Raw genomic sequence first — 12,589 nt, forward strand, 5'->3', positions numbered from 1 at the left:
TTGAAAATGAGTAAATTAAATTACAGGTACTAAATCCACAACTCACAAAATTCAGGGGACTAATAGCAGAATTTGACCAATAATATTTTGTTTAGATTTTGCTTTCCTATACTGCACAACAAAAGGTTAAAAAGTTTGTTTGTTTTTACTTTTTTAAATAAAAACAAAAAGCAGTAAAAGCCAATAGTAGTTTCCTTCTAAAAACGGAGACTAGGGTGCATATGTTACATGCAAAATAAAAACAAAAAGTAGAAGCAAACGACGAATAGAACCTCCATTGACATTTGCTTTGTCCTAACCGTAATCAAAGAGAGGTCAAAATATCTAATCAGTCCCTGTAATCTTCCAAAATTTATAATTTAGTCTCTACTTTTTTATTTTCAAGAATTTAGTCCTACTTTAAAAATTCAAGTCCAACCATTAACACTATATATATATATTTGTTAAATTCAAATTTATTACAATGTCAACTTTTTAGTTGTATGGCTACCAAGTGAATATTTTTCTTTTGAAATGAATAAAATTTAAAATTTGACTAGTAGAGAGACTAAATTCCTGAAAATAAAAATTATAAGAATTAAATTCCAAATTTTCAAAAATTACAGAAACTACTGGCGTATTTAAACCTAAAAGAGAAAGTCAACTAACAGAAAACTGAATAAAATACAAGGCCTACGAAGAATAAACAGGTTGATGTTGGTGTGGTGTCTGCAGAGGACTTCGATCACCATTCACCACCACTCACATTCTCACTTATCTCCCTCTCGCTACCAGACTAGGGAATGGGAGTAATAATACCATGCTAATATATATGCTATTTTTCAGCTTCCAGTTTCAGTAACTCACTACATAAGATAAGAGAGCTGTAATGTAATGTAAAAAATAAATCAAATGCTAAGGACTAGTTGAAGAAATCTTGCCCATCAATCAATCTATCCTCAAGAAATCATCCCATGATGGTGATTCAGCCCAGTAACATACCACAAGAGAGAAGAAAACCCCCTTATGGAGAAATCTAAAAACGGTAAAAACTTAAAATAATTTTCTGAACTAAGAAAGGGAATCACTGCATCACTCAACAATTCAACACCCAGTTACAAAACACAATTCCCTAATCTGAAGCATTTTTCAATTCCCCATTTTCTTTAACAGTAGATGACTAACAGTACGTAAATTTGGCACTAATGTTTGTTTGATATATCACATTATATAGGGCAGGTTAGGACTAGCCTATAACTATCATAACACAACTAAACCCAAAAGCCCGATGCTTCAGATAAAGGGAAGGGCAATTTTTTTACAACACTTCTGTAGGATCACTGGAGCTTAAATGTAAACCTCTAAAACTAGAGTCAAGATTAATGATGTGCTAATCAGCAGGCACATCCTCCAGACTGTTGCTGTGATTGAGATGCATTTGCATTGGTAGACTTAAGATTGACATCAACCGTGTCTTCTTGCTTTGTAAAAGAAAGTGTTTCCATTCCAGGTAAAGCAGCTGCAATCTTCCGAAATAGAGCCTTTAAACAGATCAGACAGAGAGTGAGAGCTCTAACAGATTGCTCAGTAATGCAGGAGGAAAAGGACACTCATGTGAAGGAGATAACATCAACCAATGCTGCATTAATCATCATGCAGGACTGAAGATGAAATTATACATTTTTTTATCAAATGTTGCGTCCATTAAATAGAAAGGAATTGATGCAGAAGTGACAAATAAACAACCGATCAGACTTTGTGTGATTAGATGATTAGTCTAGCTCCTTAATATTATGCCAACATAACATTGAGTTCACAATAATTTCATTGGAATCTAGCATACTGTCTATACTAATGCTTCTAGGAATGTTGATAATAGGGTACCAATGGTTTACCTTGATATTGAAGCCAGCCTTGGCACTAGTTTCAATAAACATAACATTCAAGTCACGAGCCTTGGCTTCTGCTTCCTCTATTGAGACTTGCCTTCAAATCAGCCACAATATGCACAAGGAATGAACAGAAATCAAACAGTGAATATTAACCGCAAGAATCTAGGAAAAACTTTGTATCCATAAGTGCCCTTCAATTTCACACCAACTTAATGACCACAGCCAAAACCCAAAGCAGTTGTAAACTAGATTATATCACTACCCCGCTCAGTTCGTACCTCTTCAATCCACTTTGAAGTATTTACGAAGGACTGCCTGCCTACACCATTAAAATTAAAGTAGGCAAACTTCAGCCAATTTTACACAGCAAGTGAACAATAATTAAAGTATGAGATGGTAACTTACTTGCAACATCATAGACAACGACAGCCACATAGGAATCCCTAATATAACTTGGAATAAGACTCCTGAATGTTTCCTGCCCTGCAGTATCCCTGTAATAAATCTTAAGCATATAAAGATCAAAGATGCCTCTCTTGTCAAATACTTCTGAAAATACATAACTTATGCTATTGAGGAATAAAAATAAAGCATACAAGAGAAAGAGTTTCATCATTATACCCTGTATTCAATACTTGGTAAGGGTGCTATAATATTATCATATTCATTCTGACAGCCACAGGTATTACTGACACCAACAAATTCATCAGAAAGCTATAGAATCAACAAATGAAACCAAAATTTTCAATAAACATACAACATCAATATACCCCTAATGAGACCATCCAAAAATTCAGGAATACGAGCGATATGAATACCATGCTGAATATGAGGATAGCAAAATGAATTATCTACCAAGAAATCACACCAACTGAATAAGAAAGCAAGCGTAGGAAGAGAAGTAGATATACAAGGAAAAATAAGCAGAATCTGCATTGGAAACAAGTGAAATGACAACAACCTAAATCTGTAAGGAGAGAACCAATATTTAGTTTTTTGGTCATGAAAAACCAGTCAGTAGCATCTTGCAAGGAATGACCCAATAATTTTAGGGCAATATAGTGTTGTTTTTGGTACTTTTTTTCTACTAAAGAGAAAGGTATCCAAAGTGGGAAGGACAGCCCACTCAATCGAAGGACTGACGAGCCACCTTCCAATTTTAATTTATCATTCAATTCGTGGTGGGTGGGTCCCCCTTTATTCCTCTGCATCTACACACTAATCTAAACATTTTGAAATCAACGGTTACTGGGGCACTTGGGACCCACCCTTCCCATCTTTTCTCCTTAATCTCTGCGATTTCGGTGCACTTTATCCCCTTTCTTTCTTCACTTGTTTTTCTCCCGCAAATTTCTTTTCATTCCCGTTTTGTTTCTTTTCCACACTTAAAAGCTAAAAATTTCTTTTGTTATTGAAAACACCACCACCCTTTTTCAACTGGAACTACTAGGGTTTCCCTTTTTAATCTTTGTGAAGAAAGGCATAAGCAAGTGCTGGTCTTAAAAGGGGATGATGAAGAAGAAGCTCTGTTTCCCTGACTGGATTCCACTCCTATTATTATGTCATCTACAGCTGCCAACCCTTGTTTGTTCCAAGCACCATGGTAACTTGTTTCTACATTTCTCTTTGCTCCCTTCTAATTATTACATCTTCTACTCTTTCATTTTTAAACTACACTGACTGTACATATCTAGCTGTTTTACTTAAAAACATTACCTTTCTTAACACTTAACATTAAACCTTTATCTGTACCTTTTCTTTTTAATCTGCAACTTCTGCTGGAAACTTGGAAAATATTTTGAAAGATGGTAGCCTGGTAGGACATTCAAAGTCATTATAAATTATAGTTCTTTCTCTATTTGGGGGATGGGTTTGCGAAAGTGAAGACATTGTTTTATTCAGCTGCAATTTCCTACTAAAAAATCCCCAAGAATAACAAAACCTTCACTCCATTGGGAGCCAATGTTTATGCTTTCACATTCCCTGGATTTCTAAGGAACCCGGTGTAGAGTGAAGGGGTACAAAAGTACGATTTTCTAAACAACTTGCCTTAGCAAATCACCACGCATTTCAGCTAAGACAGAGTGCTCATACCGATGCACTGGACCCCAACACGTACATTACGGAAACCATTTTAGCCGGAATGGAATTGTTATCGGTCCCGGTAATCTCTTCCATATATCATTGTCCATCTGTATAGATTCAATTACAGCTTATGCCAAGCTTCACGACCAAACTCTGGGGTTATACAGTTAGTCTTGATTGTTTGGGTCTTGCTGGAACTTGCACATCTTTAAGCAGTTCACGGTGTACCTATCTTTTCTTAATGAGTTCTATTATCAGCAGATAAATCTCCGTTCTTTTCCACAATGTTCTCTTGTGGCAGTGTTAAAAATATCTTACATGCCTTACCAATGCTTGGGCCACTACACCTCAATGTAATGGTGTATATGTATTAGCTGAATTTGGCTACTTCCATGAAGATATTTTAAGCTTATCATTATGAAAGATTCAAAGAAACACAAGATAAGACCAAGAAAGAGTTAGGCTAAGAGGGGAAATGATCATGTAGGTCACGCATTTCTATAAGATTATTTATTTTGGTAACTTGTTTTAATCGTTTCTTCACCTTTGTTCACTGATACCTTGAATTCTTAGATGTATTCTCTATGAGTTTCGATCAATCTTACCAATCTATGTTCAAATTATTATTATGCAATCTATCATCATTCATCAATTTTGCTCATGAATCTAGATTACTCTCTATTTCCAATCTTTTTAAATAGAAGGAGAAACTAATGTGTCCATTCGTTTTATTAAGAGCTATATTAGGGGTTGAAGAAGTTGCCTTTTTGAGATACTAGAACAGCTAGCTATTTGGTTCCTAAACTTTTACTTGCAGCCTGCATCCATTGATTTGACTGCATTGAGCTAATAGAAAGGGTTCTTTTATCTAGTACCAAAGCATTAGTAGTTGGATTCGACAATCACGGTTCAGAGCCATCCTGTTAATAGGATTATAACCCTCTCTCTTACTCATGCTATAGATAAGAAATTCGAACCATGGGTGCTCTCCTCTTTGTAACATTTCATCTATCAACTCTTTGGCACGCAAGGCTGCATTCGATTTAAATGATTATGGTACATGTTAAATGATGAGACATTGGTTTAGTAGGGTGTTCTATCTCCCAAAACACGAAACATGCCCATTATGGTTGAATGATGAGACATGGTGTAAAGGGCATAATCCAATGTGTTTAGTTTGCAATTATATTCATTACCTACCGATGCAATATATTTGTCTTCTTCGGTATACTGAACTTCTATAAAACTGGCCTGTATTTGCTGCTTGTCCTCAGGAAACCCTGCAAATGATCTTGTTGAGATCATTAACCAGAATAGAACTGCTCAAAAACTTGAACGACTAAATGATAGTCCTGGTCTTGGGTGCATGGCCCTCCAATATGTCGAGTTATGCAAGGGGAACTGCAGTGGGAACAGCGCTGTAAACTGTAAACCACCCACGGATGACTTCACTGAAGTATTTGCTCCCAACTGTGGTGTAGAACTGCCTACAATTGGCACGATTACCGGCCACATTGTGGGTTGTCAATCGAAATATACAGAGCCATCACTAGCCTTTGCAAATGTTCTTGTTAAAGACAATAAGAGCTTATCTGTTTTGAGAAATAAATCGCATAATGAGGTGGGAGTTGGCTTGATTGGGTTCCACGAAGGTCCTTTCTTTTGGTGTGTTCTTTTTAGTAATGGTGGGACAAATTCTAGCTTCGTTCTTGAAGATCGTGGTGAAGGGATAAAGCAGAATAAAGGGTGCTATAGTGGAAGTGCATTTCCTTGCAATGCTGGACACAAAAGTGCTATGTTGTTTAACTATATTATTACCTTTAGTTATTTATTCGTTTCGCTGTTGAACCAAATTTGATTGACATAATGAATTGCTCAAATGACTATGCTGGAGATTTTGTACCTAAACGAATATATTCCCACTTTTAACTCTACTAATTAACCATCGAGAGCCAGAGTATTGAGAGATAGTGTGTTAAGTATTTGTTCTTTCTATCATATCCTAAATGAAATACAAAAGAAAAAGGAACGCAAAGCAGCTGCACCTTAACCACTTAGCAGTTACAGTGGCAAGGGAACCACTTTTTTCTTTTTTGTTTAAAAGAAGAAAAATAAAGAATGCTCTGATGTTGTTTGTGTTTTGCTGCTAAATCTAACAAAGCCTCTCTCTTTCAGTCTTGGTTTATTACTCCTTTTTCTTTGTTGGTCTTCAAACTTGATTTGCTTGTGAGTTATGATATTGGATTGTTTTCATTAAGGAAGAGAATTAGAGAGGAGAGATCCACTTTTATAAAATAAAAAAAAATAAAAACAATGGATTTCTTATCCAAAATCAACCAAGAATTTTCTAGTCTATCATTCAACAACTCCACTCATCTAAAAGAGCACATGATCTTCTGCCTAAACCCATAATTATGAACAAAACCTTTCATTAGCTTTGGTTGGAACTTGGAAGGAGCAATTAAACCTAAACCAAAACATCGTTGAGTTGTTCATTCATGCCATTTCCCATTGTCATCAATAGAATAGAAGAATACAAGTTTTAATTCCAAGTATTTATTTTTTAAATTCTAAATATTAAACTTTAAAACACGTCTTTTTTTTTGTCATTTCACTTTCAATTTATTATGTGAATATATGGGTTAAATTCTAAAAAGAACCCAACCCAACGAAATTAAAATAATGTGGGATACATGCTTCTCACTACCAAAGAGCAATAAAAATGATCCATTAATCACGAAAATTGGGGCAGCACCTTATTTCACCATATATAAAATGTGATAATTTAGCTTATATGTACAAAAGAAAATGTAAATATAAAACTTGACAATGTCTATAATTTATACGAATACGTGTAAAAAATTTACACAATACTGATATTAGTAATATAAAGAATGTATATGAAAATTACCGATCCCGCCGAGTAGTACCAATAAAAGAATTAGTATACTACTCCAGAGTAAAATCCCGTAAGAAATTCAAGATGAAATGTGGAATCATATCATAAACGCAATATTTCCCTGCCCTATTCTACAGCAGATCAAACGGTAAAAGAAGAAGTGGCTTCACTTCACCTGGATTCATATCTCTGAGAACCAACGAAACATTTCGCTGATCTCCTCGCCAATGCGATTGGCTTCCACATCGTAATCTCCGGGAACGGAGGAGATACTACCGCTTCGGCGACTGCTCCCCATTAAGTACCTTCCTGAGCTACGAAAGGACGACGAACGAGACGATAAATAAAACGACAGCCTATCGTATTCCTTGAGCCAACTCCTTTCAGTACTAACATCTGCCGGGAGACTCGCTTCCTTGTCGGTCACGTTTCGATGCGTTTGATCCCTATTCACCTCCGATTCTTCCTCGATGATATAATCGAAAGCGCCGATGGAATAAGACCTTCTCTGCTCGCCGGAGTCGGAGCCTGGATGACGGCGACTGATAGAGCCGATCTCGAGCCGGAAACTGTCGCTGCCGCCAATTCCAATCGCACTTGAAGTATTGGAAGACTGAAGCAAAACCTTCCTGAGATGGGAGTCGGAAGCAAAGGGCTGAGAGCGGCATAAAGGACAAGTTTGGTTGGAAGTGAGCCAAGTGTCGATACAATGAGTGTGGAACGCGTGGCAACAAAGAGGGAGAAGCCTGAGTTGATCCTGCGCTTCGAATTTCGACAAACAAACCGCGCAATCCCCGTTGTTGGAGCCGCGAGAAATAGAAGAGAATGTAAAAAGAGGAAGAGAATCGAGCAACGAAGTCATGGGTGATTGTTCGGGACTAATGCGGGGGCTGGAACCGACGGTAATAGTGGAGGTAGATGAAGGTGGGAGCTGCAGCAAGCAACGACGGCGGAGGAGGCGGCAAAGAGAGACGGAAACAAGCAGGGCTACGGAAAGGATCAAAAGTAGTATTATTAAACTTGGCTTGACATTATCAATGGAGGAAGAAGGATGCGAGTGTTGCGTGGTGTCAAATTCGGCGGCGGTAACAGGTTCTCCCATCACGCCATATGAAAACGGTGGGGGTGAAGCCATTAATGAATTCCTTGTTTTTAGTTGTTTTATGAAAATATGTGTGTATATATAATGACGGACTGTATGAGTTAAGAAAGGAATGAAGAATGTATGTTGAAGTGGAGTAGGATGGGGTGCACGTTGGAATAGAGTTGTAGTCGTTAATCGTTATACGGACAATGACTGAGACCAAAAAATTGAGATTGGATTTGGTGATGGCTTTTTCACAGCAACTATGTTTTGTACGACCGACTGACGTGAATTTTACACTAATTTCATAACAAAAAAAAATTAAAATGTTATTTATAGTAAATAATCAGATAGAATAATTACAATTTATAATTTTTTTTAGGTAAGCAATTATTATATTTGGAGTTTATAGTTATTTCTCTCAATAATGTTATCTTTAAAATTTAAATTTATATTTTTTACGAAATCTATTTTTTATTGTATACTAAATCCACATGAACAAAATTAAATTAGAGTATATTAATGCTATCCTGTATAAGTTACAACGTTCTAAATAAATATATAAAAGAGAAAATTCAGGAAGAAAAAATTAATTATTATCCATTTATTAAAATAACGTGAAATCATAGTTTAATACGATATTTTTTTCTATATAAAAATGCAGTAAAACGAGGGTTAGATAATCCAACTGGAAGTTAAGATGCGGTCAAAGTTATTAGGAAACAACATTGAGGTTTTCTTTATCTTTTTTTGGCCTACAGTTATGGGAATTATTTTTTCCTTTTTAGGTGAAAAGAAAAGGTAAAGTAAATTCCAAAGCTTAAAAAAATATATTCTTGTAATTGACGAATCAGAAAGGTTTTGATGTTTATATTGTAATTGGTTGATTTGTATTTATGCCATTATTAGCAAAATTAAACAGGTACAATGGTGTTATGTAACATAATGTATTCCTTTAACAACATTAACGTTCCATTTGTTTTATATATGTTTGTTTTATGTAAAATAAGATGATCAACGTAAAATTATTCTTTTATTTTCATAAAATATTTTATTAATTTTGTTCGATAAAATATTTTTCAAATTGATAAACCTTTATTTATCAAAATGTCTTCCAACAATTTTCAATCGACGTTAACTACAGATTAACATAAAACATATAGCATTATCAATAATCAACCAATTCACATTCAATTATCAATTTATACATTTTTTTTTGTAATTTATTCAATTTATTCTCTAAAATCTAGATTAACAAAAATTTCGATTTAAAGCTTCAAATTGAATTCTGATTTCACTATTATATATTAAAGATCTCCTATTTCTTATTTTTACAATCAATTTTATATTTTATTCAGTTTAGTTCTTAATGTACAAAACTATCAATTAAGCTTTACAATTTAGTCATTTCTCACATCTAAGCTTAAAATCTATCAATTTAACACATAAAACTTTAAGAAATCAACAATGACAACTTTTTAAAACTTTAACAATTTTACATATTGGTACAAGGACTAGCTAAATCAAACTCCCATAACTTCAGATCTATAAAAAAAATACAATAAAATAGTCAAGGACTTACTTAAATTTTAAAGTTAAAAGCCTAAGCTCTAAGAATGGAGTCTCCCTAATTATGTTCATGTTTTATGATTTTATCATGGATCTGAGCCCCTTTATTCTACTGTTTTTTAAGCTAATTTATTATTATTCAAACAAATATTGTAGTCATCATGTGATGTATTATTAATCATGCACTTAAATGATATTATTAATTTAATGTTATTGGTACTAATTGTGGTTTGGAAGCTAAGTTATTATTATTCAATCTTTAATTTTTTGTTTTTTTTATAACACAATCAAGAATCATCTATTAGTTTTGGTTGTCTTCAATTTATGATTGTTAATATTCTAACTTAATAAATGAATAATATTATATATTTAATTTAACGTATTTATTTATAAATAAATCATTACAATATATGCAAAAACAATGTAAAATATAAAATTATAGATATAAAATAAACTTAATTAAACAATGAAAAGATAAAAAAATCTCAAATGTATGTTTATTTCATTGAAAATAATTTTTATGAAATATTTCTAAAAAAATTTGCTAAACAATAAAATATATTTTACACAAATCTATTTAAACACTAAAACAATAAATTATTTTCTAAAAACTATTTTCAGACAAACGGGGAAGTGGGGTTGTACCAATATATCTACAATTCATAAAACTTTTTTTGATCTATCTTCCCGTGCACTCTTGGAATGTCTCCTTGGAGTCCTGGATGTTTGGTCCTTTTTCTATTCATTTTACAGCTAGCTATATTACTCTCTTCGTTTTCTGCTAATTTTATGGACCAGTCAATGAAGTAAACACATGAATGAAAAGGGGCCGAGGCCTATGAGGATAATTTTGCTCTTCTTTTTTTTTTTTTTTTGTAATGTATGCTTCAAAGTTATATGGACATGAACAGGAAAGAATAATCTTGATGATTTGTACTTTTATTTAGGACTAAAATCCAATCAATTTTCTGGCTGTCCTAGTCCTCCAGTATTTATATAAAAGTAAAGGTTCCTTTTTTCTTAATACTATAATTTTTATTCTTTTATGGATAATTACCTAAAATTACTTACATTCATGTCTCCTACTCTCCTCGTCATTTTGTAATAAATTCATACACGGTTGTTCTTGAATTTTACTCTTTAAAAAACCCTATGCCTTAGTGGAAGTGAAATTAAGTTTGGACCCAAAAATAACAAGTCCAGAACCTAACAAGTTGTAGAGGTAGACACAAACAAAGCCTACCAACAGGACTGTTACGAGAACAGAGCGACTGCCCCTCGTACAATGGTGGTATTTACTGATCTTCCAGCGGATGCCAGGTTCATGGAGCCCAACATGGGGCTTCCTGACATTCCTCTCTCTTTCAGCACCCTCACACTCCTCCATCCCTCCCAAGCTCACTCTCAATATTCGGGTTTTTTTTTTCCTTTCTTTTTTCTATTTACTATTTAGGACATTTCCAAATTGCTGTCAACGCTGTTAAACGGGATTAGTAATGTTGTTAATGAATATTCTATAATGTGGAGCCCAAACCTTTATTTTTGCTAGTAATTCATTTAAAGAGGTAAAAGTATTGTAGATTTTTGTCCCAATTATTAAAAAAATGGACAAATTAATTTCTACAAGTTAAATCAATGAGTAAACTATAAATTTTATTTGTTTCTTCTATTAAAATTTTACGTTATTGATTAAATAACCAGACAATTATATATGATATATTACTGTATCTTATATTGATTTAAAAAGACTAATTTTTAACAGTAAAAATATATGAAACTTTTAACTGAATGACCAATTTGCTCTTTAATTTAATATATAAAGACTAATTTACTCATTTTTTAGTAAAATAAACAAAATACAATTTAACTACTAATATAAAGACTTTCATGATAATTTTACAATGCCTCTTATATGTGTCTGCACTTTATAGTTTGTAATGGTGAAAATACGAATTGGCCTAATTGCTAGGTTACTGCTAATTTTTAATATTCGCACTATAAAACTCCAATAGCTACATTTCAACGATGACCAAACCATCAATCTAATGCTTCTTTGCATTTTTTTGTTACTGATTATAGACCTTAATAAAACGGTTACATTTACTGCTATATAATTATCATGTCGGGATTTTAAACATTACCTTAAGTAAGTAATATCACATCTTTAACAATGTCAAGATTCTAGATTGTAAAAGATAATCTTAATATCGTGTCTTAATTAGATAATTTTACATTAATGTCACATTTTTAATTATTTGAGGGTATTTAATTCTTTTCATTTAACATAAATGAATTAAAATATGCAAATATTGGGATTTGAATATGCACTCATTGGATTTGTAATATGCACAATTGGATTAATAAACCATTAAACTTACCACTCAACCAAGATGCACTTCATAATTTTTATTGTAATATGCACAATTTATTATCTCTATCAGTTATATATCTATATTATTTATTAAATCTTTTACTGAGTTGTTGTTATCTATCAATTTCATGTTTCAACTCAGTTAGGGAATTACCCAAACACCATTTTATTTGCAAAGTAAGTTATATGATTATGTGAGTGTTTTTATTTTTTTTTATATTTTTATAACTCAATAAAAAAAATCCATAATGAGATATGAACCAAAGACACCATGCATATAAAACTTTTTCATTTGTCATATAAATTAAAGCAACTTTTAGTTTTTATTTGAAACTTTAATAAAAATATTTGAGTTCTAAGTTTTTTATATTAGCGTATGTTGTCGATTGAATTAGTGTCACAAAAAACACGAAATGAAATTAAAATTGATGACAAAATAATGATAAACAATTGTATTCATCCAGTATTCTTAATCTGATTTTTTTTGTGTTTAAATTTCGTTTTACTCGCAAATTAATCTAATTTTTTACTTTAATATTTTACATATTTCAGGTGTTATTATTAATTAATTTCAAATCATACTTTTCATTATTCATTGTATATTATTTTTAAATCATATTTGTTTTCTAAATATGTGATTTCCACACGCATACATTTGATAAGATTTCTTATTAATAGTATTGTTGATTGAGTTAATGCCACAAATTAAA

The 12,589-nt window shown here is 32.7% G+C and overlaps 3 protein-coding genes across 3 annotated transcripts; 1 reads left to right on the plus strand and 2 right to left on the minus strand.

Annotated features, from left to right (window-relative positions):
• Positions 1 to 1,046: 1,046 nt before the first annotated feature.
• On the minus strand, positions 1,047 to 3,148 carry LOC107911850 (ras-related protein RABH1b). The gene is made up of 7 exons (XM_041082004.1): positions 3,121 to 3,148; positions 2,740 to 2,801; positions 2,507 to 2,585; positions 2,277 to 2,420; positions 2,187 to 2,190; positions 1,875 to 1,965; positions 1,047 to 1,520 (listed from the first exon to the last, which is right to left on the minus strand). The coding sequence occupies exons 1-7, from the start codon at positions 3,146 to 3,148 to the stop codon at positions 1,374 to 1,376; spliced, it is 555 nt and encodes a 184-aa protein (XP_040937938.1). The 3' UTR covers positions 1,047 to 1,373.
• Positions 2,836 to 5,890, plus strand: LOC107911849 (uncharacterized). The gene is made up of 2 exons (XM_016839800.2): positions 2,836 to 3,474; positions 5,231 to 5,890. The coding sequence occupies exons 1-2, from the start codon at positions 3,381 to 3,383 to the stop codon at positions 5,812 to 5,814; spliced, it is 678 nt and encodes a 225-aa protein (XP_016695289.2). The 5' UTR covers positions 2,836 to 3,380; the 3' UTR covers positions 5,815 to 5,890.
• Positions 5,891 to 6,765: 875 nt separating this feature from the next.
• LOC107911233 (E3 ubiquitin-protein ligase ATL4) lies at positions 6,766 to 8,141 on the minus strand. Its single transcript, XM_016839109.2, has one exon. It carries the CDS (start codon positions 7,988 to 7,990, stop codon positions 7,037 to 7,039), a length of 954 nt encoding a protein of 317 aa, XP_016694598.1. The 5' UTR covers positions 7,991 to 8,141; the 3' UTR covers positions 6,766 to 7,036.
• Between the last annotated feature and the right edge of the window lie 4,448 nt (positions 8,142 to 12,589).

The sequence above is a fragment of the Gossypium hirsutum genome, chromosome A11 (genome assembly GCF_007990345.1).
Source record: "Gossypium hirsutum isolate 1008001.06 chromosome A11, Gossypium_hirsutum_v2.1, whole genome shotgun sequence".
Taxonomy (NCBI): Eukaryota; Viridiplantae; Streptophyta; class Magnoliopsida; order Malvales; family Malvaceae; genus Gossypium; species Gossypium hirsutum.